General features: G+C 42.0%; 1 protein-coding gene across 4 annotated transcripts; it reads left to right on the forward strand.

The window, feature by feature from the left end:
• Position 1: 1 nt before the first annotated feature.
• On the forward strand, positions 2–25601 carry MGAT1 (mannosyl (alpha-1,3-)-glycoprotein beta-1,2-N-acetylglucosaminyltransferase). Of its 4 annotated transcripts, XM_027841247.1 has the most exons (4): positions 927–1024; positions 2968–3453; positions 12791–12897; positions 22687–25601. In XM_027841247.1, the coding sequence occupies exon 4, from the start codon at positions 22867–22869 to the stop codon at positions 24208–24210; it is 1344 nt and encodes a 447-aa protein (XP_027697048.1). In that variant the 5' UTR covers positions 927–1024; positions 2968–3453; positions 12791–12897; positions 22687–22866; the 3' UTR covers positions 24211–25601. The 4 variants fall into 4 exon arrangements, with proteins under 4 accessions (XP_027697053.1, XP_027697048.1, XP_027697043.1 ...); XM_027841252.1 differs by lacking the exons at positions 927–1024; positions 12791–12897 and adding an exon at positions 2–81; XM_027841242.1 differs by lacking the exon at positions 12791–12897.
• Positions 25602–26121: the final 520 nt, after the last annotated feature.

A 26121-nucleotide genomic window follows, 5' to 3' on the forward strand; every position in this document is an offset into this window, starting at 1 on the left:
CAGATTCCTACGCTCAAAGGACAAGAAGGCAGGCGCCTATGCAAAAACTTAAGAACCACAAGCTCCCTCTCCCTTTAACAGGTACTAATTTTTTTTTTTAACAGTAGGTTCAACCTTAGGAGCAAAAGCAAAAAACAACTAAAAGTTTGAGCCAGTCATCTAAAATCTTCTCTCCACCAAAAAAAAAAAAATCACTCATTTCCTTAATAGGCAAATTTTTCATTTACTGATGTTAACTGCTCACTTCTTTAAAAAAAAAAAAAAGGGGCCTACTGTGCAACCCGGGGAGGGAAGCGAAATGAAGTCGGAAAGGTCTCTTGGGAAACTTGCGGGCCGTTGGTTAAGTTCACAATAAAAGGAAAAAACTTTAAAAAGTAAAAAAAAAGTCGACCACCAGACACAAAACACCTCGTTCATGCCACTTTTGCAAAGACCCACGCATGCGCTCCTCCACAAACCCCTTACTTGGCCTAACAGTCCCATTCGCCACCCCAACCTCCCTGTTTTTCGGAGGGGGGGTGGGGAGGGGGAGAGGGAGCGCATGCGCTCCTTTTCAAACCCGGCCGGACTTGCGCAGTTGTTTGCGCTTTCGGCCTTTTGCTTTCTCGCTGCCTCCCGCCAACTTCTCTGTCCCCGCTTTCTATTCCCCACTTCCCACTCTCTACCTCCCACTCCCCACCTCCCCACTTCCCGCTCCCCACGCCCCATTCCTCAGGCCCTGAGGGGGGGAGAGAGAGAGGTCAGTCAGTTACTAGCCTGTCGGAGTCTGGACCGAGGGGACCATGAAGAGGCGGGGCTCCGGGCCGCTGCAGTTGCCCTGGATTCACTTCCGGCGGACTCAGGCGGAAGTGGCGGTGGAGCATGGTGGGAGGGGGAGAGGAAGGCGAGGGCAGGGCCTCTTGGGGGGCGGGGAGGGGTGGCCGGGGGCCACGGGCCAGGATTGGAGGGGCCAGGACCCGGAGCTTAAGAAGATCCCGAGGGGCCTGAGAGCCTGTCTTGGAGCTGGGGGAGGGGCAGGGACCAGGTAATGATCCGTTGGGGGGAGATAATAGGGCGTTGTGTACCAGAGGGCTGGGGTTTTGATCACAGGAGGGGCAAGTGGGAGTAAATATATAACTATATGTGTATATACATGGAAAGAATCATTTATAACATCAGGTGAAGGAGTTATATCACAAGAGTGACATATAAAAAGTTAGATGTTAAAAGGAAGTGACAACTGGGGAGGGGAGGTGAAATTAATTTTTAGTGTATATAAGACGACGAAAGGTGACTGGGATAGTGTCACAAAGACTTTTTTAGGCCTAGGTTGGTGAGAGAGTAAGAGTTTCCTCATAATCTTAAAGGAATTGGGAAGGCAAAATAAGCTCAGGATGGAGTTATGTTATATATAAAAGGAAATTAGAGCACTGTGTTACAGGAAAAAAATGTTGACATAAACATCCAAAGAAGAACTATCAGAAGGTATTCTTCCATGGGAAGGGGTTAAATTTTGCGAATAGAGATAACTATTTTCTTCACCACTCCTAGAATGTTAGAGCTAGGAGGGCCATTGAAGGTCATGTTGTCTTAGGATTTTAGATTTAGATGCTTTGTTAAGTGAATGAATCGAGGGAAGGTATAAATTATTTAGTCCAACCTAATTTTATTCATAAGGAAACAACCCCAGTAAAAGTGACTTGCCCAGAGTTGCAACAGATGATAAACCTGGGCCCTCTGACTCCAAATCTAAGACTCTTAATGTTGTACCACACTGACTAAAGAGCTTAAGAGGAAACAAACTGGGAAAGTTTAACTGATGGCTAAGGTCATAAAAGCAGCTACTGATAGAGCCAGGATTTGATCCCAGTTCTCCTTTTGGAGACTTAAGGGAGTTTCCTTGAACCCAAAAAACTGAAGCCTCTCAACTACCTGTTGGACTTGGGCAAGTGAAAACTTATTTGGACCTCAGTTTCCTCATTTGTGAGTTTCTGGGATGAGTCTACATACATGACAGCTAAGGTCATGATCTTTAAGATCTTTAAATCCATGATCCTAAGGAAAGCAGGTGGGAAAAATGAAAAGAAACCTATATTATATAAAATCTATACTGTGTAAAATGAAAAAAGAAACATTACTGTTGTACTGTAGGATTATAGATTTTTAGAACTGGATTTTAGAGTGTCGTAAGGTGCCTTTTGAGGACATCTAAGGTGACCCTCTTGTTTTAAAGATGAGGAAATTGAGGCCCAGAGGTTAAGTGGCTGTTCAATGTCCCATAGGCAAATAAATAGCAAAGTTAGGATTTGAACCATTTGATTTTTAATCCACTTCTTTTTTTAGGGATAGGTTATAGTGAAATCAATCCCCTTTTTAATCTGAGACATACAGTCATAAAATGGTATTTATTATATGCTTAATAAATAAATGTTGTTTTAGTTTGTAGTCTGTTACTAGGTAACAGTGACTCCCAGAAGTAATCTAGCTAACATAGAGGTGAGACCTTAGATTCTTTTAAAGTGTTTGAGTAATAATAATAATGGTAGTTAACATATAGAACTTACTATCTTATCTACCAGGCACTGTGCTAAGGCACTCTTTACAATAATTATTTCATTTAATCCTCACAGCAGCCCTCGGAGGTAGGTGCTATTATTATCCCTATTTTACCGATGCGGAAACTGAGGCAAATGGGTTAAATGATTTGCCCAGGTTCACCCAGTTAGAAAGTTTCAGAGGTGGGATTTGAACTCAGGTCTTCCTAATTTCAGGCTCTGAGCTCTATCCACTTTGTCACCTAGCTACCAACTAAGCCAACATATAGACTATTGGAAAAAAACAACAGGAATTTTGTGTAATTGTACAGTAATATTCTAGGGAATGGAGAAGGGGAGAGGAGGGGATGTAGGAAATAGATGCCTTGATAATTTGACCTAATTAAGCTTTGGAACAAGGAAAGGAGCATGATCTTGTTTAAATGCTCCACAGGTGTCAACAACTTATATCAGCTTTTTAGTGTGTGCTAGTTCTGAAGACTACTTCTGATGTCCCTGGGAAGAAGACAAACATCATTCTTCATCCAGCAGAAGATACCCCTGCTCTGGAAAAGGAGATGGGATAATGCCTCAATGCCATCAGCTCACTGGACTAAAAATTTAAGATGCCTGTTGAACTCATAATACTGACCTCTGGGAAAGACACTGAAACCAGAGGTTGGGGGGAGGGGCTTGGATATACCCCTTCCCCCCTAAGCTCCTCCCTTCCCTTTTCCCCTCCTTGCCTGGACAATCCTGTTTGCCCTCTCTCCAGAACACACCTCGAATTCCTCTGCTCTCTGGATTTTGAACTAAGACCAAAGGAGAGGGAACTGCACTTTATTTTTGTGGGTTTGGATTTGGGGCTCTCATCTAAAGCTTTGAAATGGGATTGGTGATTCCCATTGGAAAGGTGTGCCACTGAGAGAACAGAAGAGTGGTAAGATGCTATCTTCTTTTCCTCTTGGGGTCTTGATGTCCCTGGTTCCAAAGAAGTGTCAGCTTACATTGGGTCTGAAAGTCTTTGTATGGGGACTTTGGACTGGTATAGTCCTCTTGAAGGGGGCGTACCTCCTACGTTCCTGGTTAACCTTTAGCTTTGTAAAGAATGGACTCAACTAGAAAGTGGTTTCCAGTTCACAAGTATATTCCATTTCTTTAATTTCCCCCACCACTCAGACAGAAGAGCTACTATGTAAAAGTGAACAACAATTGAGTCCCATTTTCTGCTCCAGTCAGGACAGTGAGAATGGGCAATGGGAAAGATTTAGGTAAGAAGTCTTAGGAATTCTTCTACTACCACCAATTTAGAATGAGACCGTTGAAAAATCAGGAACTGTCTCTAGAGGTGTTTAATAGAAGGGGAAACAGATATTTTTGAAAACGTATGATTGGTTATGTGGCACCACCTGGGGTTTAGAGGGTCAACTACAGGTCCTTCCCTCTTCGGATTCTAAACTTGAGAAGTTTGAAGTGTGATGGTATGGTGGAAAGATCAGGACCCTGCACTAGGAGTCAGAATATACATATACCATTTTCTCTCTAACCAGTTTTATGACTGTAGGCAAGTGCTTAACTTCTAAAGCTAGTTTATGTTATCTGTACAGTGAGACCAGCCATACTTGTCCCACTTACCTCATGGGGTCAAGTGAAATAATATACATAAAGTACTTTAATAACTAAAAAGTGTTACATAAATGTATTGTTATTAATGCATGTGAGGAGAGGCAGTGTGGAATAGGTGGCAAGGAAGGTAGGAAGATCTGGGTTCAAGACCTGTCACTGACACATAGTGTGACACTGGACAAATCACTTAACCCCATTGTGTTTTAGGCAGCCAAGACCAGTTGAAGACAAAATGCTGACCTGCTTTGGTAAAGAGAGTTCTCTTACCTGGGAGTTCCATATAAAATGAAATTATATGTCCTCTTTTTATCCCTCAAGTAAATATGATGCTGTGTTGAGTTCTTAGAGAAGAAATCTGAATTTTCAAAGACCGTTTATTTGTTGTTACTTTAATATTTTGGAGGTTATCCTATAATTAAAAGCCTGTATTGAATTTGATTCTTCCCATTTCTGGATAAACCCTGGAATCTGTTGGATTTAAAAATAATCATCTTCTCTATTAGATGAATAGACCCTCAGGAAAATTTGAATTTAGTAATTATATCACATTAATTTATGATAGCTTTCTTTTCTTCTGTTAGTTTAGTAGCTGATATGGGGGAGGGGGAGATTAAGTCAGATCAGATTGGGAGCCAGTATATTCAGCATGATTTATTGGGGATCAGGATATTGGAAAAGTGATGACATATAACACAAAAGCTTTAAAGTAAAAGCTTTGTACACTTTAACTCTTAACTAGTTGTTTCATTCAATGGACACTTACTAAATACTTTAAATAACCAGTGATATCTGGTGTGTGAGGACTCCGGGGCAAGAGATAAAAGAGTTTCATTTTTATTTCTTAGGGGGCTGCTGAAGATTTTAAAAGAGATTATCCAGGCAATGCTATGAATAATGGGTACCACGGAAGAGAGGATAGCATCAGTAATACCTCTTAAAAGGCTGTTGCAGTAGAACCTGTCTGTAGTAGGCAGTGGGAATAGAAAGGAGGGTTCAGATATGAGAGATGGTATAGAGGTGAAATCAGTAGGACTTGATAACTTATTAGTAACAAGATTGAAGAGAGGGAAAAGTCAAAGATTAACACAAGGTTTTGAACAAGAGCTGTAGGGTGAATGGTGGTGCTACAGGAAGAAATAAGGTGTAAAAAGCAGATTTGGGAAGAAAGAAAAGAAAGCTCAATTTGTGATAATACTGAATTTGAACTGCCAGTGGGATATTCTTATGGAGCTGTCCTGCCTGTATGAAGTTGCAGAAGTAACTCTAGAGTTCAGAAGGTCAGGAATGGATCTATAGGTTTAGGAGTAAGCTGCATTGTCACCAATGACTGTGGAAGGAAATATAAAGAGAGGAGGGCTTTGGACTGATTCTTGGGGGAGGGATTGAAGGGCCAGGGAAAGTGATAGAGAAGGAGCCGTTAGAGAGTTGAGAAAAATTAGGAGAGTATCTCTGAATTTGAGGGAGGAATAACTATTTATTAGGACTGGTGGTCAGTTCTCTCATAAGCTCCAGAGAGAATAAGGAGGGTATGAATTGGAAACAACAAAACATTTTTTGTATTTGGTGGTTAGGAAGTCATTCGTGACTTTTTAGAGTGTGGTTTCATCAGACTGGTATAAGTGAAAGCCAGATTGCACATTTGAAGTGACTGAATAAATGAATGAAAAGCACTTATTAAGCACTTACTACATGCCAAGTACTGTGCTAAGGTCTGGAGTTACAAATGTAAAAGTGTGCCAAAGAGTTCACATTCTAATGGAGGAAACAATACATAAAGGTAGTTTCAGTTGCAAGTCACATGGAAAAGCCCCATAGACCTGATAGTATAGAAGCAAAGGAGTTATGAATGCAACTCCTTTAATGTCATTTACATGGAGAAAATCATATCCCTTCCTGTTGTTGAATCCTTTGACAATGCTAAAGACTTTCGTGGCAGAAATTTTCATTTCTGGATCTTTAGTAGCTGTGGTTGCTTGAAAGAGGTGGGTGTTATAGTACAGTACTAACAGAAGTAGTTTCCTGGTCATGTCTCCACAAAGATTGCTTCCTATGCTGATGGCTGTGGAGTCTGAACTGGAATCAGAATCAGTAGTCTGGGGGTACTACTACTTCCTGGACTTTTGGTGGCATCTGGTCAGTGGTTGGTAGACCCCTTCTTGACAATGATTGTACTCTTCAATGATGGTTGGTCGTGAAATCCAGGCTGGAAATGGTATTGGAGGTATGGGGAACATTGGTATTCCCTTGGTTCTTTAGTTCAAGGTCCTGGGCTGTCTCCATTGTGGACAGAGAAGAGGTGGTGAGAAAAAAAATACCATATGCAGTGTTTTGGCCACAGGTTTGCCAGAGACAAATTTATTAATTAAAATACTCTAATTCTAAGCATTTTGGCTTAGAGAGGGAGAAAATTTGGAAAGACCCAGAAATCCATCCTGCCTTTGAGAAGCTCTTAAGCCATTTTGAAGTTACTGTTTATTAGAATTCCTAGAGATACAGTTGCTCAGTGAGATAAAACATTTTTACAGAACTCAGGTGAAAGTTCAGCTAACATTTTGCTTTATCAAATAAAACAATCTGTACACCCAGGAGAAACTTCTTTCTGCCTGATCAAAGGTGAACTCAAGCTACTTCTATTAACCAAATTTATCGAAGACTTCTTTTTCTCTTAGTCTGACCGTTGACCTTATGACTTCCAGGACAATCTGGCCTTTCCCAGTAGAAACTGGTTAAGCCCTCAATAAGAATGATGTAAAAAGTCTTCAGTGCAGGACATTTTTGGGAACTTGATAAAGACTGATCAAATTTTTCATTCTGATTGGAACAAGGACTTCAGACTAAAAGACTGTCCTAATATTATTTTGTATTATATACCCTAAAGAGAGAAGGAGATTGACTAGGGCTCAGTATGCTTCCATAGTCATAAGTAGAAAAATGAGGCAAAGACAACTTTTCCCCAGAAATTTAGCAATGAAGGGGAGAAGAGGGATGGTCTGGTAGCTAGATGGTAATAATTGGATCAAAGGAAAAGTTTTTATAGAATTGGGGAGACCTAGGCATGTTTGTGTGTGGTTGGGAAGGAGCCAGTGAACAGGAAGAGGTAGAAGATGTGTGTCAGAGAGGGAAAGACTACGGAAGAATGTGGAGTAGGCAAGGACAAATAGAATCAAGGGTACAGGTATAAGAATTAACCTTAATGAAGAACAGGGATACTTCTGTGACTCCAGAGGGAAGAAGACAATGGGTGAAGCAGCTAAGTTTTAAGACTACAATACAAACTCCTTATCAGGTCTTTTAAGATCTCCACAGTCTTCCTCCTGCCCACTTTTCCAGCTCTATTCCATATTTGTTATCACTAATTCTACATTCCAGCTAAACTGAATTACTAGCAGTTTCTTAATACTTAATATTCCATCTCCTAACACTGGTCTCTGTGCCTAGAATGCACTCCTCCACATCTTCACCTCTAAGAATTCTTATATTCCTTTAAAAATCAACTTAGATATCATCTCTTGAAAGCATTCCCTGATTTCCCCAGGTTCTTTCTACTTATTTCTGTACACACTCTCTCTCTCCAGTAGAATGTAAATTCCTTGAGAGTAGAGACTTTTGTTTTTATATTTGTACCCCCTAGTGCCTAGCACAGTGCCTGGCACACAGTAAGTACAAGGTAAATATTTGTTGATTTCAGTTTAATTTAATCCTATCCTTTGATTCATTGGTTTTAAATTCCAGTCACAGAGAATGGGAAATGGAACCTTTTGAGTTGCAGAGGGAGAATAGCATACAGGTTTGAGAAGAGAATGACTAGAGATAGAAAGTAACGAGAAGGCAAAATTCTTGGGTTATAGGAGAGAATGTGTCTGGATTGAGAAGCAGAACATGAAGGTCATGAAGCCTTAATTTGGAAGTGTGAGGGGGATGAGGAAGAAGAGGGAGCATGAGTCTGGTTGCTGAATGGTGGAGGGGAAGTGAATTGTAAATACCAAACAGGTCACATACCTACCTTCTGATAGGAGCCCTAGGTTCAGGTGTTTAGAAATGGAAATGTTATCAGCCTTATGTAGGTCAAGGGATGGGAGCAGAATGTGGAGGTTATGAGAGGGTAGAGGCAAAGAAACTCACAACAATTTAATTCAATTCAGTTCAAAAACATGTAAAGAATTGTGCCAGGCACAATTTAAAGAGATTTAAAGAAAAAAAGAGCAGTATCTACTTTACCTTCAGTTGTGTCTGACTCTTTGTGACCTCATTTGGGATTTTCTTGGCAAAGATATTGGACTGGTTTGTCATTTCTTTCTCCAGCTCATTTTATAGAGGAGGAAACTGGGGCAAACAGGGATAAGTGACTTGCCTAGAGTCACCCAGCTAGTCAGTGACTGAGGCCAGATTTGGACTCAGGAAGATGAGTTCCTGTCTCCAGGCCCAGCACTCTATTCACTGTGTCACCTTGCTGCCCATTCTACTCTATAAAACAGGTTCTTAACCTGGGGTCTATGAACTTACTTGTCTTTTTAAGAACATACATTTTGTTTTGATATAATTGGGCTCCTTTGTAATTCTGTGTATTTTATGCATTTGAAAACTTTATTCAAAGAAGGGATGCATGCCACACAAAATGGTTAAGGCAGACCTGCACAACTTGTAAACTTCTGCCACAGAGAGGTTGGACTAGAGACAGACTGATGTTGATTGGTTGCCGCTGGTCACTTGACAAACAGGAGATTGTGCATTGGCAACCCTACATTTTTTTGCAGGCTATATGTTGTACAGGTCTGGGGTAAGGACTCCTGCTTTGTGAGCTTACATTCAACTATAATATATACATGCATACCTATAAGGGCTATTGAGATTGGAGAGAGTACAATACCGGGAAGGGGGGGAAGAATCAGGGAAGGATTCTTGGAAAAAGTGGCACCTGAATTGAACTTTCAAGAAAAGTAAGGATCCTGAGAAGTGCAGCAGCCTTTGAAGACATTGACTTCCTCGTCCAACTGGATACTTTCTTCCTCAGTGAAGGGAATGTTGTTTTCCAGGATTTGGTGGTTAGAAAGGAGAGCAGGCATGAGGGACATGGTGCTTGCACAAAGGCATGGAATCAGAAGCTGTACAATCATATACACAGAACATCAAGTATGTCAGTTAAGCTGGAGAATAGTGTATGATTGTGAATGATGTGTAATCAGCCCAGAAACATAGACTATAAGCAGACTGAGAAGAGTCTCAGATTTCTAACAGATATTTTAAGATGCATTTGTATTTTATTCTAGAGGCTCTAGGTAGCCATTGAATGGCCTCAAGATAGGGGAATGACTTGCTCAGACTTGTGCTTTAGGAATACCAATTTGGCAATTGTGTGAAGGACAGGATGGAGAGGAGAGTTAGGGAGACAGGCAATTTTGTTAATCTAGGTGAGTGATAATGAACACTTGCAAGAACTAGGGTGGTTGTGTGTGTGAGTATAGAAAAGTAGGGTCAGATTTGAGAGAGTTAATGGAGGAAGAATTGGCAGCACTTGACACCTGATTGGATGTGGGGGATGTTAATAAAAGTGCAAAGTTAAATGTGGCTACTCTTTCACATCTGGATGTCTGGAAGGATGGTGATATCCTTGACAGAAATGGGGAAGGCATTGGGGAGAATTTGGGGGAAAGATAATGAGTTCTTTTTTGGAAGGGCTGTGTTTGAGATGGGCCATATAAGATGGAGGTACAGAACGGGAGCAGTTGTCATCTGCATAGTTTGAACTCATAGAAACTGATGACATTACTGGGTGAGAGGAACCAGTGCAAATCCAGCAGATACACCTGTACCTAGCAAGAGGAAGGGCTATAGATGGTGATTCTGAAAAGGAGCTGTCAAAGAGGTGGAAGGAAAACCTTACAAGAATAAACAGTGTGACAGAAACTCAAGTAGGAGAGAGTGTTCAGGAGAAGAGAGTGAACAAGAGTGTCACATGCTTCAGAGAATTCCAGAAGGATGAAGGCTAAGGGGAAACTATTGGATTCAGCAATAAAGAGATCATTAGTGGCATTGAAGAGGGAAGTTTGATTAAAGAGGTGGGGACGAAAAGCCAGATTATAAGGGGCTGAGAAGTAAGTGGTAAAGAAGGTGAAGGCAATGAATGTAGGTAGCTTTTTGGCTGTGAAAATGAGAAATAAAATCCAGGCATGTTTGTAAGCAATAGGGAAAGAGCTAACGGAAGGGAAATAGGGAGAGAAATTTAATAAAAAAATTAGGGAGGGAAGGATCAAAGGAACAAGCTTATGAAGGAGATGGGGAGGGACAAGATTAAGGGCATGAATATCCGGATTGTTATTAGCAAAGAGAAGAGCCACCTTTGCATCTGATACAGAGCAAAGGAAGTGAGAAAAAGGTCAGATTTAAAGTCAGATTGAAGAGAGGGAGCTCATGATGAGGTCTTTTTTTCAGTCAAGTATAATTCAAGACTTTCTGCTAAATTTCTTTAGCAGGGGGAGAAAAGGTTTGGAGCAGACTCTTTGAAGAATGAGAGAGTCTAGGAAGGAAAGGGATTGATAGTACAGTAATGAAGGCCTAGTCAGATTGGATAGTTTAAATTTGTGGTGGATCCTATTGGCATGTTTCCTCCAGGAGTGGTTAGCAGCATGGGAATAGGAATGGAGAATTCAAATGGTGGGGTTTAGTGGATGGAGTGCTAGACTTGGAGTTAGGAATACCTGAGTTCAAACCCTGTTTAAGATACTGATAGCTCAAGTTACTTACAGTGACTTTTTTCTTTCAGTGCACTTTCCCCATCTGTAAAATGGGAATGTAAAACAGCACTTTCCTCACATGATTGTTATGTGAATGAAATGAAATAATATAAAGTGCTATAAATGTTAGTTATTTTTATTACAATTTAGAAATGAAGTTTAGAAAGTAATGAATGTCAATGGGACAGAGGTCCTGGGGTCTCAAAGGTAGAGGATGTTAAAGTTGAATTGCTTAACCTTACAGTCTAAGTTTTGAAGGGAGAAGAGTGAGGACAAAACAGAGAAGACGGCATAGAAAGCAAGGAAAGATAAAGTGACTGAATGGTGTGTAGAAGACAAAAAGTAGATTTAGGAAGAGATGTAAGGAGAACTTCAATTATGGTCAGAGGAATTTCAGACTTATGGGGTTGAACACCTGTAGATGATGTTGAGATCAAGAATATATAGTTTGGATACACAGTCGAAGTGATGTGAATGTGCAGATCAGGATGAACTGGAAAGCAAGGGATATCAACATGTAAAAAAGTTTATTGGGAGTAAATAAAGTTGACTAAATCAGGCCAAAGACTCATCTCCCTCTTCCTTGACTCTCCCCTTCAATCTCTCTCTCGTCTTCTAAGTAAAACTGGTTTCGGGGAAAGGATCTTTTTTCAGAGGCAATAATTTGCTACATTGTCAGTGGGAACTTGATCTCCTCTACCTCGAGATTTTTTCCCTACTCTACCTTTTCTTCTACAAGTTGATTCCAGGTCCTTCTGCTTTGGGTCTTGAGCCAAGTGCTTTCTACCTTTAAAAAAAATTTTTTTTAGCTCTAACAATAGGGATATTTACTGAGAATATATAACAAGAATAGAGTATAAACACATCCTTTTGGACCTGGGGCACACCCTTCCTCTTCCCCCCCCCTCAGTTCTTGGGGAGAGTAGGCTCAAACTTAAAGCAGTTGTTACAAAGCATTTGCCCCACCAGGTTCACTTCTGAATGTAATAAAGGAATGTAGTCACAAGAAGTGTTGCTCCCTTGCTGAAGAGTATGGTTTTTCAGTTGTTGAGGAACCATTGTTACACAGGCTTGATCCTCATGGAGTTCAGTGACAAACTCTGGCAAGGACTACTGTCATTGCACATCTGCTCCTCCAACCTTTTGAAATCTCACAAGACCAGAAGCCTCTCCCCCACTAAGAGGCCACCAGCTGTTCATCTTCCTCTCTTGAAGGCAGCCAGAAACAGAGCATTTCTACCCTTTTTCAGTCTATGGAAAATTTGGCACACTGGCAACTTTGGGGGAGGGACCCACAAGCCTACCAACTTTGATTATAATGAGGCATATTTAGACATGCCTTGGGTTTCATCTGCAGGACAAGGAGCTGGAATAAAGGTAACTTCCAATGCCAAGATTTTATAATTCTTTGATCAGAGAGGGGGTCAGAGTGCATTGAATTTTGTGATAGGGACAGATCAGACACTACATGCAAGAGACACATAGGTTAAGAGTTCCAAACTGCTATTGTCTAATCAAGGCTCCTATTCTGAATTAGAGGGAGAAAAGCATGGATTAAGGAAGAAGGTCTGGGAAAATGGGACTAGTAGTAATTATATAGGCAATGTGGTATACTGGAAAGATTTTATGAATTCAGGTTTTCCAACCCCTAGTTCAGTGATCTTTCTACCATGCCAGAGATCATTCCCTTTCAGGATCTAAGCATCCTGTTTACTCTTTTCTCAGGACTTAGCTCCTAAACAAGAACCCTACTTGTGCCTATACCTACTCCCAGATATACAGATCAGAAACTAGGAGCTCAGTTTTGACTGCAGATGTTTCCTCTCTGCTCTCTCTATACTCTCAAGTTCCTGTTTTCACTTCCCTTCTCTAATCTTCTCTTTTCCTTTCCCCCTCACCCCCTCCCCTTTTTTTCTTCAGCTTCTCTCCTGGATTGGAATTAGAAATGGATCTAGAGATCTAGTTTAACTCCTTCATTTTATAGATGAGAAAACTGAGGCCCTGAGAAGTTAATTGAATTACTCAAGGTAAGTGGTAAGTATTTGTCCAAGTAGTAAGTGGCAGAGCTGGGATTAGATCTGAATCATGTTCGTTTGTACCTAGTAAGCATGGTGCAATGGAAAGAGAATTGGATTTTGAGTCAGAAGACCTGGGTACAAAATTTAACTTTTAACACATACTCAGTGACTTTGGGCAAATCATTTAGGCTCTTTGGGCCTCATTTTCCTCATCTGTAAAATAAGGGGATTAGACCTTGCCAAACCCCAACCTTTAATTAAGCCCATCATCTACCACCTCAGATCCTACTTATATACTGCTAGAGCAAATCACACAACCTGCTATTTACTATATATTTATTTAATTGATATTTAATCAAAGCTGAACCTTCCTTCATTTTGAAGACAATCCTTTTGCTTTTCTCTAATTGATTCTTGTGTTCATCATAGTGGCTGTTCCAAATCTCTTCTCTCCTCAAGCTTCACACACCACAGCTCCCTCTTCCCTCTCAGCAAAGGATCTTGCCTCATACTTTACTGAGAAAATAAGGGGGTAGTCTCTGTGAGTTTCTTCTTTCCTGAAACTCTACATCTCAGTACTCCTAATCATTTCCTATTCATTCCTCCTTTACCCCATTCTCTAGGCTTCTCTCCTTTCTAAGGACAGCCTTCTCTATTTGTACCCTTGATTCTATGGTTTCTGGTCTCCTTCAGCAGCTTGCTTCGTTGTTATTTCTTGTCTATCCAGTCTTCACTCTTCTCTTATACTAACTTCCTTCCCGCTGCCGTAAACATATTCATATCTTACCCATACTTAAAAAAACAAAACAAAAGTTCATGTAAGCCTGTCATCCATTCAAACTATCATCCTAAGTTAGTCTTCTGTCTTTTACAACCAAATTCCTAGAAAACTTTGTCTGTACTCTACTTCTGTTCTTGCTTGCTTTTTACCTCCAGTAATCTGGCTTTTTATCTTATCATTCAACTGAAACTGCTCTCTCCAAGGTTACCAGTAACTTTTGAGTCCAGTGACCTTTTCTTAGTCCTTTTCTTTCTTGATTGTTTCTGTAGTATTTGACACTGTTTAGATGACGTTGCTCTCTTGGTCCCTATTCTAGCTATCTGATTGCTCCTTTTTAGGATTATCTCTGTTGGGTCATTGTCCATGTCCTGTGCCCTAACTGGGTGTAGCCCAAGGCTTTTCTGGGTCCTCTTTCCTCACTACACTTTGTGGGTTTAATTATCATCTCTATACATATAGCTTCCAGCCCTAGTCTGTATCTTGAGGCCCAGTCCTATATTATCAGCTGCCTATGGGGTATTTATGTCCATAGGCATCATAAATTAAGCATGTCTCAAAAAATATTCATTAAGTTTTCCCCCAACCCACTTTTCCTAGTGTTCATAGTTCTGTTAAAGGTACCACCATTGCACCATTCAGTTTTGAAACCTTGAAGTCCTCCTGGACTCTTCACTTTCATTGTCCCTAAATAGCCAATCAGCTGCCAAGTCAATTCTACCGCCATCACATCTGGTCTCCTCTCTTTACTAACACAGTCACCCTAGTTAAGTCTTGAATTACTCTTTTTTGAACTGTGTGGCTCCTGAACTTCCTAGTTGGACTTCTTGCCTCAAGTCTCTTTTCCTTCCAATGGATTCTCCATATAGTTACCAAACTGATCATCTTAGAGATCTGACCATGTTACTTCCCTGTTAAAAAAAAAACACAACAACAAAGCTTCAGTGGCTCCGTACTGCTTCCATGTGTTCCTTTAAGAATAAAATACAGACTCTGTCCCTTCTAGCTCCTCAGTCCAGCCCCAACCTATCTTCCCTGCCTGGGAAAGGATTTATACCCCTTCATGCACTCTGTCCATAGTAAGGTTTGGAAAACCCCAAACTTTCCTATTTGCTGTTCTCTGCATGCAACGTTGCATCTCTCAGCCCTGTGCTGCCAGTATAGACCGCTTCCTTTGCTTGGAAGTCTTTGTGGCCTCTCTACCTCTCAGAATGCCTGGCTTCCTTCAAAGCTAGTGCTTCTGTCTCTTTTTCTCTTTCCCCTCAAAAACATAAACCCTGTTTGGCTTAGGTATTGTTTCCCACGTATAATGTAAGCTTGAGTGCAGGGACTTAACTGTTTTTTATTCTGTAGCTCCAGTGTCTGGCACATGCTAGGCACTTAATAAATGCTTATTGATTGACTTCTTCGTCTCTAGTCTCCCGTGATCCCGTGACCCATTATCGTGTGTAATACAATGAATGCTTAGAATGGAAGGAGAGCTGGAGGGGAGGATAGACACTTGAAGGGAGGGCAGAGGAGGGGGCTCGGGGACCTGCCTGTCTAGCTCTAGGTGAGAGGGCGTTAGGACTGCCTGGTGTAACTAAAAAGTGGAGATCACTGAGGAGTTGGCGAAGGAGAGAATGGAGGCACTTCTCTGTTCTAGTTCGGCCTCTCGGCCTGCAACCACCGCTTGCACGGCGCCGCCGGCAGCCCCGGCTCCGTCCGCGGCCCTGGAGGCGGCTCCGGCCCCCGACGACCCCGCCTCCTGGGCGGAACTCCTTCCCTACCCTCCCTTCCACGGGGGAAGGGCCACGTTGCTTTGCCGGGGCGGGCCCAGCTGGAGCCTCAGGAAGGGGCGTCCGGGGCGGAGGTCGCTGGCTGCCGGCCGTCCATCGGGGCTCTGCCGCTACTGGAGTCGGGGTCGTGCGGGCGAGCGGCCCCCGGCCCACGGCAGGCGGCGACGGGCGCGACCCTTCGGTAACTGGGGAAAGTTTGCGGTGGCAGGAAGTTGAGGGGGCCCGCGAAGGCAGCTTGGGCTCCCGGGCTGATCGAGGGAGGGACCGAGGGATTTGGGCAAAAATCTCTGGGACCAGAGAGGTTCTGAAAGTGCCCGAGATAGTGGAAGCGGGCAGCCGGGGTCCGAGGGGGCTGTGGAGGGGGCGTCACCGAGAGAAGGAAGGGGCAGCGTCGGCTTGATCCCAGAGCCCTTCGCCACCCCCCCACCCCCTCCTAGAAAAACCAAACCAAAGCACTGCCCAGCTCGGGGGGCTGACCTCCCCGAGCTCCTTAGTCCTCCGGGGTAGAGGGCAGAGAGGTGTGGACGGGGGCGGGATGGCTAAAATGTTGTTTGGGGCTCGGTGGTCAGGCAACATGTGGGGCAGCATCTGCTGTGTGGTGAGTGGTTAAGCTTTTTTAGTTTCTTTTTTGAGGGGTGGATTTTATTTACTTAATATTGTCTCCCCTGAGGGAGAGTTCAGGAAAGTAGGAACACTGAGCACTGTATTTGGAATTCAGGCGACCAGATGTGGAAAGGATCTTTTTTGGAGCGACGAGGGAGTTATTGTGAAACTTGAAGGGAAATTTTGTTTTGGGGAAAAGAGCCTGTGTTTGTTGGGGAAATGAGTATGCCCTTGGGGGTGAGGGGAGAGAAGGGCGGGATATGTGTGTTTTTGTAGAGACTGAGGATTGGATCTGGAAGAAAGGAGTGTGCTTTTAAGCTTGGCTTAAAATTGGCTTTTAAGGCCAGGAGTTAATATTGGGAGTGAACATTTGTTTGACCTTTTCCCAGAACTCCATATTTTACCCCTGTCCTTTTTCTAGTTTTGAAGGAGCTAATACTTTTGAAGAATGAGGGGGAAGATCTGGGGCCTTGGCATAAATGAACTTCGAGGTTAGGGGGAGAAAAACTAGAGGCCTTATCCTTAGATAATTCAGCTCTAAAGCTATGATCCTGTATAATGTTTTGTTTGGAAAGGGAAGGATGTCTGTATCCTGAGGAAGGAGGAGCAGGTAATTTGGAGAGAAGGAAGGGGAAGGAGATTACTTCGTGGGACACCAGGTTTCTGAAAGGGACTTAGGGTTGGGGAGAGAGGATGAACTAAACTGTTGTCACTACAGAGGCAATATGCTTGGAATCATTTCTGGATTTCTTTTTTTCCCTAGTAATTATTCATATATATTTAGCATGTCACAACTTACAAATGCTGTTTTCTCCCAACAATTTTGTGTGGTATATTGTAGAAGCATTATTGTCCCTCATTGACATATGAAAAAAAACCAGGCTTTCAGAAGTTAAGTGACTTACGTGCCCTGAGGCACACAACTGATTAAGGTCTGTGTCATTGTGGAACCCTGGTCTTTGGAAACCCTATTACCCCCTTAAATCATAAACATGAAGCAAAATCAAATTTGCTTGATTATAAAAGAGCAACAAAAACTGTTTTAGCTTTTGACCCTATTTAGTATAAACTTGTAAACCCAGTCAGTACGTCACATCACCCATTCTTTTTTTTTCCTATTTAATAATATTTTATTTTTTCCAATTACATGTAAAGATAGCTTTCAACATTGTAAAATTTTGAGTTCCAAATTTTTTTCTCCCTCCCCTCACCCTTCCCCAAGATGGGCAAGCAATCTGATATAGACTATACATGTACAGTCATATCAATGTTTCCACATTAGTCATGTTGTGTCATTTCAGGAATTCAGTGCAGGTGGAAGAAGAGGTTCTGAGACCGAATAGTTGGGTTCTGGGAGAAAATGAACTGAGGAGTGAAGGGTGTCTAAGGGGCAGGACACTGTAGTTCTAGAGTCCAAAGGGATGGTTTTGCATATTGGCCCTATTTTCATAAATACTTTTTCTTTCCCTTTTTTACTTGTTTACTTTATCGTATAATGGGGGAAAAAAACTCCCATTGGATATAGAGTTAGAAGACACAAATTCAAAATTTCGTTTTATTGATTACTAGGAGTATGTATTCGGGTTGTGGTGGGAGTACTGGATCAGAAGTCCGTAAGGCGAGGCTTGTATCCTCTCTAGCTAGCACTTATTTGTTCCTTTAAGCAAGTCAGCTTTTCAGAGCCTCAGTTTCCGCATCTTTAAGACTTGTACTGGTTTATGTAGTCAAAGATAACTTACCAGGCTTCAGTTTCTCCATCAGTAAAATGAGGGGTTTGGACAAGGTAATTTCTCAGGACCCTATCCCAAGTTGCTAATGCCTCTCTCTAAAAACCTACCTCATGTTTATTTTTCTACATGCCTTTTCTGATATGGAATGTAAGTCCCTTTAGGTCAGTGACTGCTTCATGTTTGTCTTTGTATCCCCACTATAGTATGTGGTTTCTGCCTTGTAGGCTTAATAAATGTCCACTGACTGATCGATCTTATAGTTTTGTCTGAGTGTTTCTTCTTTTTTTGTATGTGTGGGGAGAAGGGAGAGAGTGGGGGGGCAGCTCAGATATGAGTGGGACTTCATTCTATAAACTTTTGGCTATGAACACTTTTGGAGACATCATCATCATCTTGTCTGTTTGCCTCCTGACAGAATACACCTCCGTTTCCCACCTTACTCCCTTTCTGTTTTGTACCCCAGATCAGATTTTTTCTTGTGTTTAAAGATCTTTCTTACAACTTTTCTTAATTCACTTTAATTAATGTCTGTAAGTCTTTATTGTTGGGAAATGCTTTTTGTTTATCTAAGTGCTTTGTAATAAAGGCTAAACCTGTTTCTAATATGTTCAAAGTAATCTCAAATGAGATTTCTGGATTATCTGCTATTTGGGGTTATTTTATCACAGGGCTTTTGTTTGCATCTGATATCTATTTACAAGCTATTCTTTGAACCCTTTTCTTTGTAGCTAGGGAGAGAGAAATATTACCATAATAGCATAGAATATTAAAAATGAAAAGGATTTATTCCAAACCCCTCAATCCCACAGACAAAGAAACTAAGTCCTGATAAGGTTAGATGGTTTGCCCTGGCATCACATCTCTAGTCACTGTGAGAAAAGGGATTATATTTCCAATATGTTTATTACATTCATTTCACACCAAAGGAATTTTGACATAGTAAGGTTAAGCATTTAATAACACTGTGCCACTCGATAGAAGGGCAGCTAGGTGGCACAGTGGGTAGAGTGCCAGGCCAGAAGTCAGAAAGGCTCTCATCTTCCTGAGTGCAAATCCAGCCTCAGGTACTTACTATCTGTGTGACCCTGGGAAAGTCACTTAGCCCTCAGTTTCCTCATTTGTAAAATGAGCTGGAGAAGGAAATGACAAACTACTCCAGTATCTTTGCCAAGAAAGCCTAAATGGGGTCACAAAGAATCTTGACTCGACTGAACAAAGGTCCAGAAAGTGAGTTCATCTTGCCTCAAGTTCTTCCACTATTAGGGATGAGGAGAGATGGGATTTAGATTGAGGGCAGGATTAGACTAAGGGATCTTATTTGAAGATCCAGGACATGTGAAAGTGTGATACAGGATTAGTCTTGCATCCTGGAACACCAGTGGCATGACAAGTCAGTTCATCCTCTACCACTAGAGATAAGTATCTGAAGTGTTGGTTTGAAAAAGAGTGGTAAGGGGAAAGGAAGAGTTAGGCAGAACACATGGTGTTTTGATTTAGGTTCTCTGTGCTAACCCCAGAGAGCTGAAGAAATTTGCCTCTGTTAACACTGATGGTTCAGAATTAACCAATATATTTTGGCCACTCCTTCCTCCTCTTTCCACTCTTCATCTCACCCAAAGGTTAGGTTAATTCAGTAAAAGAATTCTGGGATATGGAAGTAGCTGCAAGTTGGCTTCTTCCTGGCATTTACCAAATAGCCTGTATCACCGTTTAGCTCCTCGTTATTGGGAAAGAAGGCACCTTGAAGGCCTGGAATCTGCTCACTGCTCTGTCAGCAGTTGGGAGGATAACCTCCCCGACAAAGAAAGCATAATACCTTATCCTTGAAGCTGAGGCTCTAGGGAAGCTGCAGGAGAATATTATGAAAGCAGTGGACCTATAAGTAAGAATAAGAGCTGTGGGTGAATGGGGGGTGGGAGGATAGAAAAGAGAAGAAGGGGATATTTATCTAGTTTGTATGTAGAAGACTACAAAAAAGAAAGCAGAAGTCCTGAAAACTTTATTTTGTGAGTTGTAATAAGAGGAAATTGATGTTAAAGTTTCTGAGAAAATTAAACTGCAGAGTTAGGGTTGTGAATGATAGGCAAATTACAGGGGGAATGTCAGAGAAGTCTTTGATGTGGTCACTTTAAAGACCTTTTAGGAAGATGTTAAAGTTCCGAAGAGATCAAGGTGAGTGAGAATCTAGATACTTGGCAAAGGAGTTAAAGAATGACTGGCTAGGTTAAATAGCGAGTCAGAGGGTAGTAATAATAATACTTTCCATCATCTATTAACTACTTTATAGTTTCCTGTAAAGTACTTATGTCTACTAGATCCCGTTTGATCTGTATATCATCCTATAAACTAGACTATTCTATACAATATTCTGTGATGATCTTTTGAAGTAGACAGAACAGGTATTATAAATCTACTTTATAGATGAGAAAACTGAAACTTGGACAAGTTGAATGATTCAGCCGACATATTAGGTAGTAAGTGGCAGAGGTAAGATTTGAATTCAGATCTTCTGACTACTTCATGACGTTTCAGTTATTTTGAAGGGGAACTGGAGCAAAAGGACATACTAGTGGAGATCTTGTGGAATGTGGGGGGAGAGATGTAGTGGAAAGAAGGGAATGAAGTTAGCTGGGGGTGAGGAGGGACCTCACATAAGAAATTAGCTCATAATGAAAAAAGATGGCTTAGTTGCATAAATTGGTTTGGTTATAAAAGAGATCCAAGTTAGTTTGTTGCAGATTATTGAATTTGTAAGAAACGCTTGATCAAATCGATATACTAGACTGTCCAAAGTTGTGGACAATATCCCTTTAATTTTGAAATAATTTTTACACTGACCTCTTTTTTTTTTTAATAATTAATTAATTTTTAGTTTTCAGCAATCACTTCCATAAGCTTTTTTAGTTTTAGTTTTGTTTTGTTTTGTTTTTTGGCTAGGCAGTGGGGTTAAGTGACTTGCCCAGGGTCACACAGCTAGTGAGTGTTTTGTGTCTGAGGCTGGATTTGAACTCAGGTCCTCCTGAATCCAGGGCCAGTGCTCTATCCACTGTGCCACCCAGCTGCCCCCCATAAGCTTTTGAGTTTTAAATTTTCTCCTCTTCCCTTCCAGTGACAATATGCAATCTGATAGAGACAATGTTTTAAGGAAGAATTAGAACCAATAGGAGGAACCACAAGAAACAAGAAAAAAAATAAAACAGAAGGAAGAGAAAAGAGCAAGTAGTATGCTTCGATCTGCATTCAAACTCCATAGTTCTTTCTTTGGATGTGGATAGTATTTTCTATCATGAAACTTTTGGAGCTGTCTTAGATCTCTGCATTGCTGAGAAGAGCTAAATCTATCAAAGTTAGTCATCAAACAATGTTCTCCTGGTTCTGCTCACTTCACTCAGCATCAGTCCATACAAGTCTTTCCAGGTTTTTCTGAAGTCTGCTTGCTCATCATTTCTTTTTTTTTTTTATTAATTTCTTTCGATTTATCAACAATCACTTCCATAAGCTTTTGAGTTTTAAATTTTTTCCCCTCTCTCCCCAAGATGGCACATGATCTGATATAGGCTATACATATACGTTCCTATTAAACATTTTCACATTAGTCATGTTGTAAGGAAGAATTAGAACCAATAGGAGGAACCACCAGAAAGAGGAAACAAAACAAAACAACAAAAAAAAATTACAAATAGTATGCTTCAATCTGCATTCAAACTATAGTTTTTTCTTTGGATGTGGATAGCTTTTTCCATCGTGAGACCTTTGGAGATATCTTAGATCCTTGCATTGCCTAGAAAGGCTAAGTCTATCAATATTAGTCATTGTACAACGTGGCTGTTACTGTGTACAGTGTTCTGCTGGTTCTGCTCACTTCACTCAGCATCAGTCCATTCAAGTCTTTCCAGGTTTTTCTGAAGTCTGCTTGCTCATCATTTCTTATAGCATAATAGCATCCCATTACATTCGTATACCGCAGCTTGTTCAGCCATTCCCCAATTGATGGACATCCCCTCAATTTCTAATTCTTTGCCACCACAGAAAGAGGTGCTGTAAATATTTTGTGCATGTGGATCCTTCTTCCATTTTTATGATCTCTTTGGGATACAGCCCTGGAAGTGCTATTGCTGAGTCAAAGGGTATGCACATTTTTATAGCCCTTTGGGCATAGTTCCAAATTGCTCTCCAAAATGGTTGGATCAGTTCACAACTCCACCAACATTAATTAACTAATTATTTATAAATTACTATTAATTAAGCATTAATGTTCCAATTTTCCCATATCTCCAACATCATTTTCCTGTCATGTTAGCCAATCTGATAGGTGTGATGTGGTTTTACACTAATCTTTAAGCACTCGTATTTGGGTATATGAGGAGAGAGGAATGGAGTTGTTTGGAGCCTCTGAAAGAGACTGAAGATTGTGTGTGGGTTTGTCGATACAGATCAAATGATGACTGTATGTGGGACCTCATACTTAAAGTCTATCCCCAAACCAATCTATCTTTTAGTCAGCTGCCAAATGATTATTTTCCTAAAGTGTAGGTGTGTATGTGCTGTCTCCTGTGTTAAAATAAAGACTTCTTGAGGATATAGACTATTTTTGCTTCTTCTTTTGCTTCTTGATTAATTGATTCTGTCTTTTCTGCCCTTGTACTACTTCTTAATCAGTTGACTGCTCTTTGAAAACTCTTACTTTCTAGGGGGGTATCCCATTATAATCTTTTATCCTATATATAGGATGGTCAGATTTGGGGAAGTGGGAGGGAGACTCTTTTTCTGAGAATTCTTCAGGGAAGGAGACATTTTAATATCCTTCACTCCCTTGCCTCTGTCCCTGTGCCTCTCTAACTGTTATTCTTGAACTATGTTGAATTAAGCATTGATTTTTTGATGTTTACTATCCTTTTGCTCTCTCCAGGTCCATGGCTGCTGTCTGATCCTCCAGATTACCAAAAGCATCTTCTTAGACACCAGGACAGGGGCTGAGCAAAGGGGATAAAAGGTGCTTCCTCCCCTGCTTCATTCCTCTTCTCCCACATCCCCCCCCCCAAGTCCCTTCTGCAGCAACTTCTTCTAACCCCTCTTGTGAGGGGTCAGGATGCTGAAGAAGCAGTCTGCAGGGCTGGTGCTTTGGGGTGCGATTCTTTTTGTGGCCTGGAACGCCCTGCTCCTCTTCTTCTTCTGGGCCCGACCCTTGCCTGGTGGCCCATCATCCGAGGACCCCTTTGCTGACGACCCTGCCAGCCTCACCCGACGAGTGATCCGTCTGGCCCAGGAGGCGGAGACAGAGCTGGAGCGACAGCAGGGGCTGCTGCAGCAAATCCGGAAGCACAGTGTGCTGTGGAGCCGGAGACACCAGGCGGCTACCGCGGGCCCTGCCGCTGTGTCCCGCCCAACCCCAGCCTCTGCCGTATCTGTCCTTCCCGTTTTAGTCATCGCTTGTGATCGCAGCACAGTTCGTCGTTGCCTAGATAAGCTTCTCCACTACAGGCCATCAGCTGAGCAGTTTCCCATCATCGTGAGCCAGGACTGTGGGCACAAGGCAACGGCCCAGGTCATTGCTTCATATGGCAACGCCATCATGCACATTAAACAACCTGACCTTAGCAGTGTACCTGTCCCAACCGAGCACCGAAAATTCCAGGGCTATTATAAAATTGCCCGTCATTACCGTTGGGCCTTGAGCCAAATCTTCCGTACCTTCAAATATCAAGCAGCTGTGGTGGTGGAGGATGACCTGGAGGTGGCTCCAGACTTCTTTGAATACTTTCAAGCCACATATCCACTCCTGAGGACTGATCCATCACTGTGGTGTGTTTCAGCCTGGAATGATAATGGCAAGGAGCAGATGGTGGATGCCACAAGACCTGATCTTCTGTATCGAACAGACTTTTTCCCAGGCCTGGGGTGGCTGCTGCTGGCTGAGCTATGGGATGAGCTGGAGCCTAAGTGGCCAAAGGCCTTTTGGGATGACTGGATGCGGCAACCAGAGCAGCGTAGGGATAGAGCTTGCTTAAGGCCAGAGATCTCTCGGACAATGACCTTTGGTCGCAAGGGGGTGAGCCAGGGGCAGTTCTTTGACCAGCACCTCAAGTTCATCAAGTTGAACCAAGGTTTTGTGCCCTTCACTCAGTTGAACCTGTCCTATCTGAAACGGGAAGCCTATGATCAGGACTTTTCTGCCCAAGTCTATGCTGCGCCCCAAGTGCAAGTGGAGGAGCTAAAAGGCAACCAGAAACAGGAATTAGGGGAGGTTCGGGTACAGTACACAGGACGGGACAGCTTCAGAGCTTTTGCTAAGGCCCTAGGTGTCATGGATGATCTCAAGTCAGGAGTTCCCCGAGCTGGCTATCGGGGCATTGTCAGTTTTCTGTTCCGGGGCCGCCGGGTATACTTGGCACCTCCACAGGACTGGACTGGTTATGACCCTAGCTGGAGTTAGCAGCGGCACCCACTCTCTGGTCCTCTACAGGAAGAGGTGGAGAGTCTCGTCTATAAGCTGCATTGTTCTTTTTGTGTGTGTGTGTGTGTGTTTTTTTAATCAGTTCTTTTTTCTTTTTCCAAGTGGCATTCGAGTGCATTTTCTCTACCTGGGCCAAGAGTGTGAGATGCCTGGTTTATATCCTGTCATCAATGGGAAAGCTTTCTTGGGGAATATTAGCGCTCTGGGCAGGAGTTTTGTAAGGCAGAGAAAAAATTCAGCCCCCTAACCTTCAGAAGCTAGGAGTCCTAGTCTTTCCATTAGATAGTTTTGGTTTCCTCATGAAAATCTTAAGAAAGATACAATTTTCAGAGATTTTTCTCTCATTGGGACTTCATTATGTGCTGGCTTGATTTTTCTCCCTCTACTGCTGTCCCTTCTAGCTAGGGTGCATTTCTCCTCTCTGGGCCTCAGTTTCCTCATCTGTTAAGTGAAGAGGTTGGACAAGTTGACCTTTAACAGCCCTTCTAGTTCTAAATCTATGACATTATGATCCCTACCCCTGTTCCTCCCACTTAATCCATCTCTTTTTCTAAGGGCTTGGATTAGGGACATATATGTGCTTGTGGCCAAAACAAGAACACACCAAAGGGGAGCCAGGGAACACATTACTAAATTTTAGGTGTTTGTACTTTTTAATCCCCTTTGACCTTTATCCTGTCTCATTCTCTTTGTTTCTACTGTGTGTGCAGGGTGTGTCATGTTCCTATCTGTATAGCCTTTTATATATTTTTTTTGTTTTTCTTCATTCTTTTTTTACATTTCTGTTGTCTCATTTTCCTGCTTTCTCTGAAGTATATAATCCCCAATTCTAGAAATAAAAGTTGAATGAGGAAAAGCAAAATCTCCCCAGTTCTCCATTCTCAGGACTAGGGGGAGATTGTGGGGTGGGCTTAGGGTTGGGACAGTCCTCAGTGGCAGTCTCCCACCTCCCTGAACCCAGTTTTTCCTAGATTCTTTAGGAGGGTGTAGCTTCAAATGGATGATGGAAGAGTCTTGTCCTCTGTGCCCCTTCCATTTTCACTTGGGTTCAGTTCCCTTGTTGATTATGTGGGTTGTTTCCTCTCTGAGTTTTTGTTTTCCCTCTTCCCCTGAGGAGCAAATATGGTTAATGCCATTAGCAGCGAGCCCCTCTCATCCACTTGTGTAATTGTGTTCCCAACACAGATAAGGTAGGGTGTGCCCTCCCTTACCTCCAACCCCTTTATTTCTTGGGAGATGAGGATAGTGATTGGTTGGATGAGGAATTTGGTCATTTATATTTTCCTTTCCTGCCTGACCTCAACTTCATTTAAGAAAATCGAAGTTGCTTAATTATTTTCCAGAATAAAATAAAGATTGTTATTTGAAAAGCTCTTGTCTCTCTGTTCCGGAGAAGGATGGGGGTGAGAAGAATGGGAGTGATGGGGTTTGGGGCAAGGTGGGCAGTGGAAGAAGTGAAAAACAAAAAGGGCATAGGGGAAAAAGTGGCAAGAGAGAAGGGAGAAGATGAATAGAGGAAAATGGAACACAAGGGAAAAAAAGATAAAATGGCATGAAGGAAAAAGAGGGAGTGCTGGGAAAATGGGAAGAAATGAGAGGAAAAAAACCTAGGGGAAGAGGTCACGGAAATGGGAAAAGAGCTTTTACTCCTATGGGATAAGATGGTTAATTCTCTCTAAGGGAAAGATTGGGAGGGTTGAATCTCCCAGGAATCCAGATTCCCCCATACATTTGGAAGGTTTAGGAAAGGATATTAGAGCCTTAGGCCTTGATCTTACCAAACTGAAGGTACCAGAATGAGAGTGATAGCTTCATTGTAAAAAGTAATTTCCCTGACAGGAAGACTTCTAAAGGAATTTGTTAGTAGAGGTGGTGGAGAGGAAAACTTTA

The sequence above is a fragment of the Vombatus ursinus genome, unplaced genomic scaffold (assembly GCF_900497805.2).
Source record: "Vombatus ursinus unplaced genomic scaffold, bare-nosed wombat genome assembly UNPS02004734.1, whole genome shotgun sequence".
Taxonomy (NCBI): Eukaryota; Metazoa; Chordata; class Mammalia; order Diprotodontia; family Vombatidae; genus Vombatus; species Vombatus ursinus.

What these genes read in the sequence shown, in the direction of transcription:
- MGAT1 (XM_027841252.1), top strand. Translation starts at nt 22,867, where the DNA reads ATGCTGAAGAAGCAGTCTGCAGGGCTGGTGCTTTGGGGTGCGATTCTT.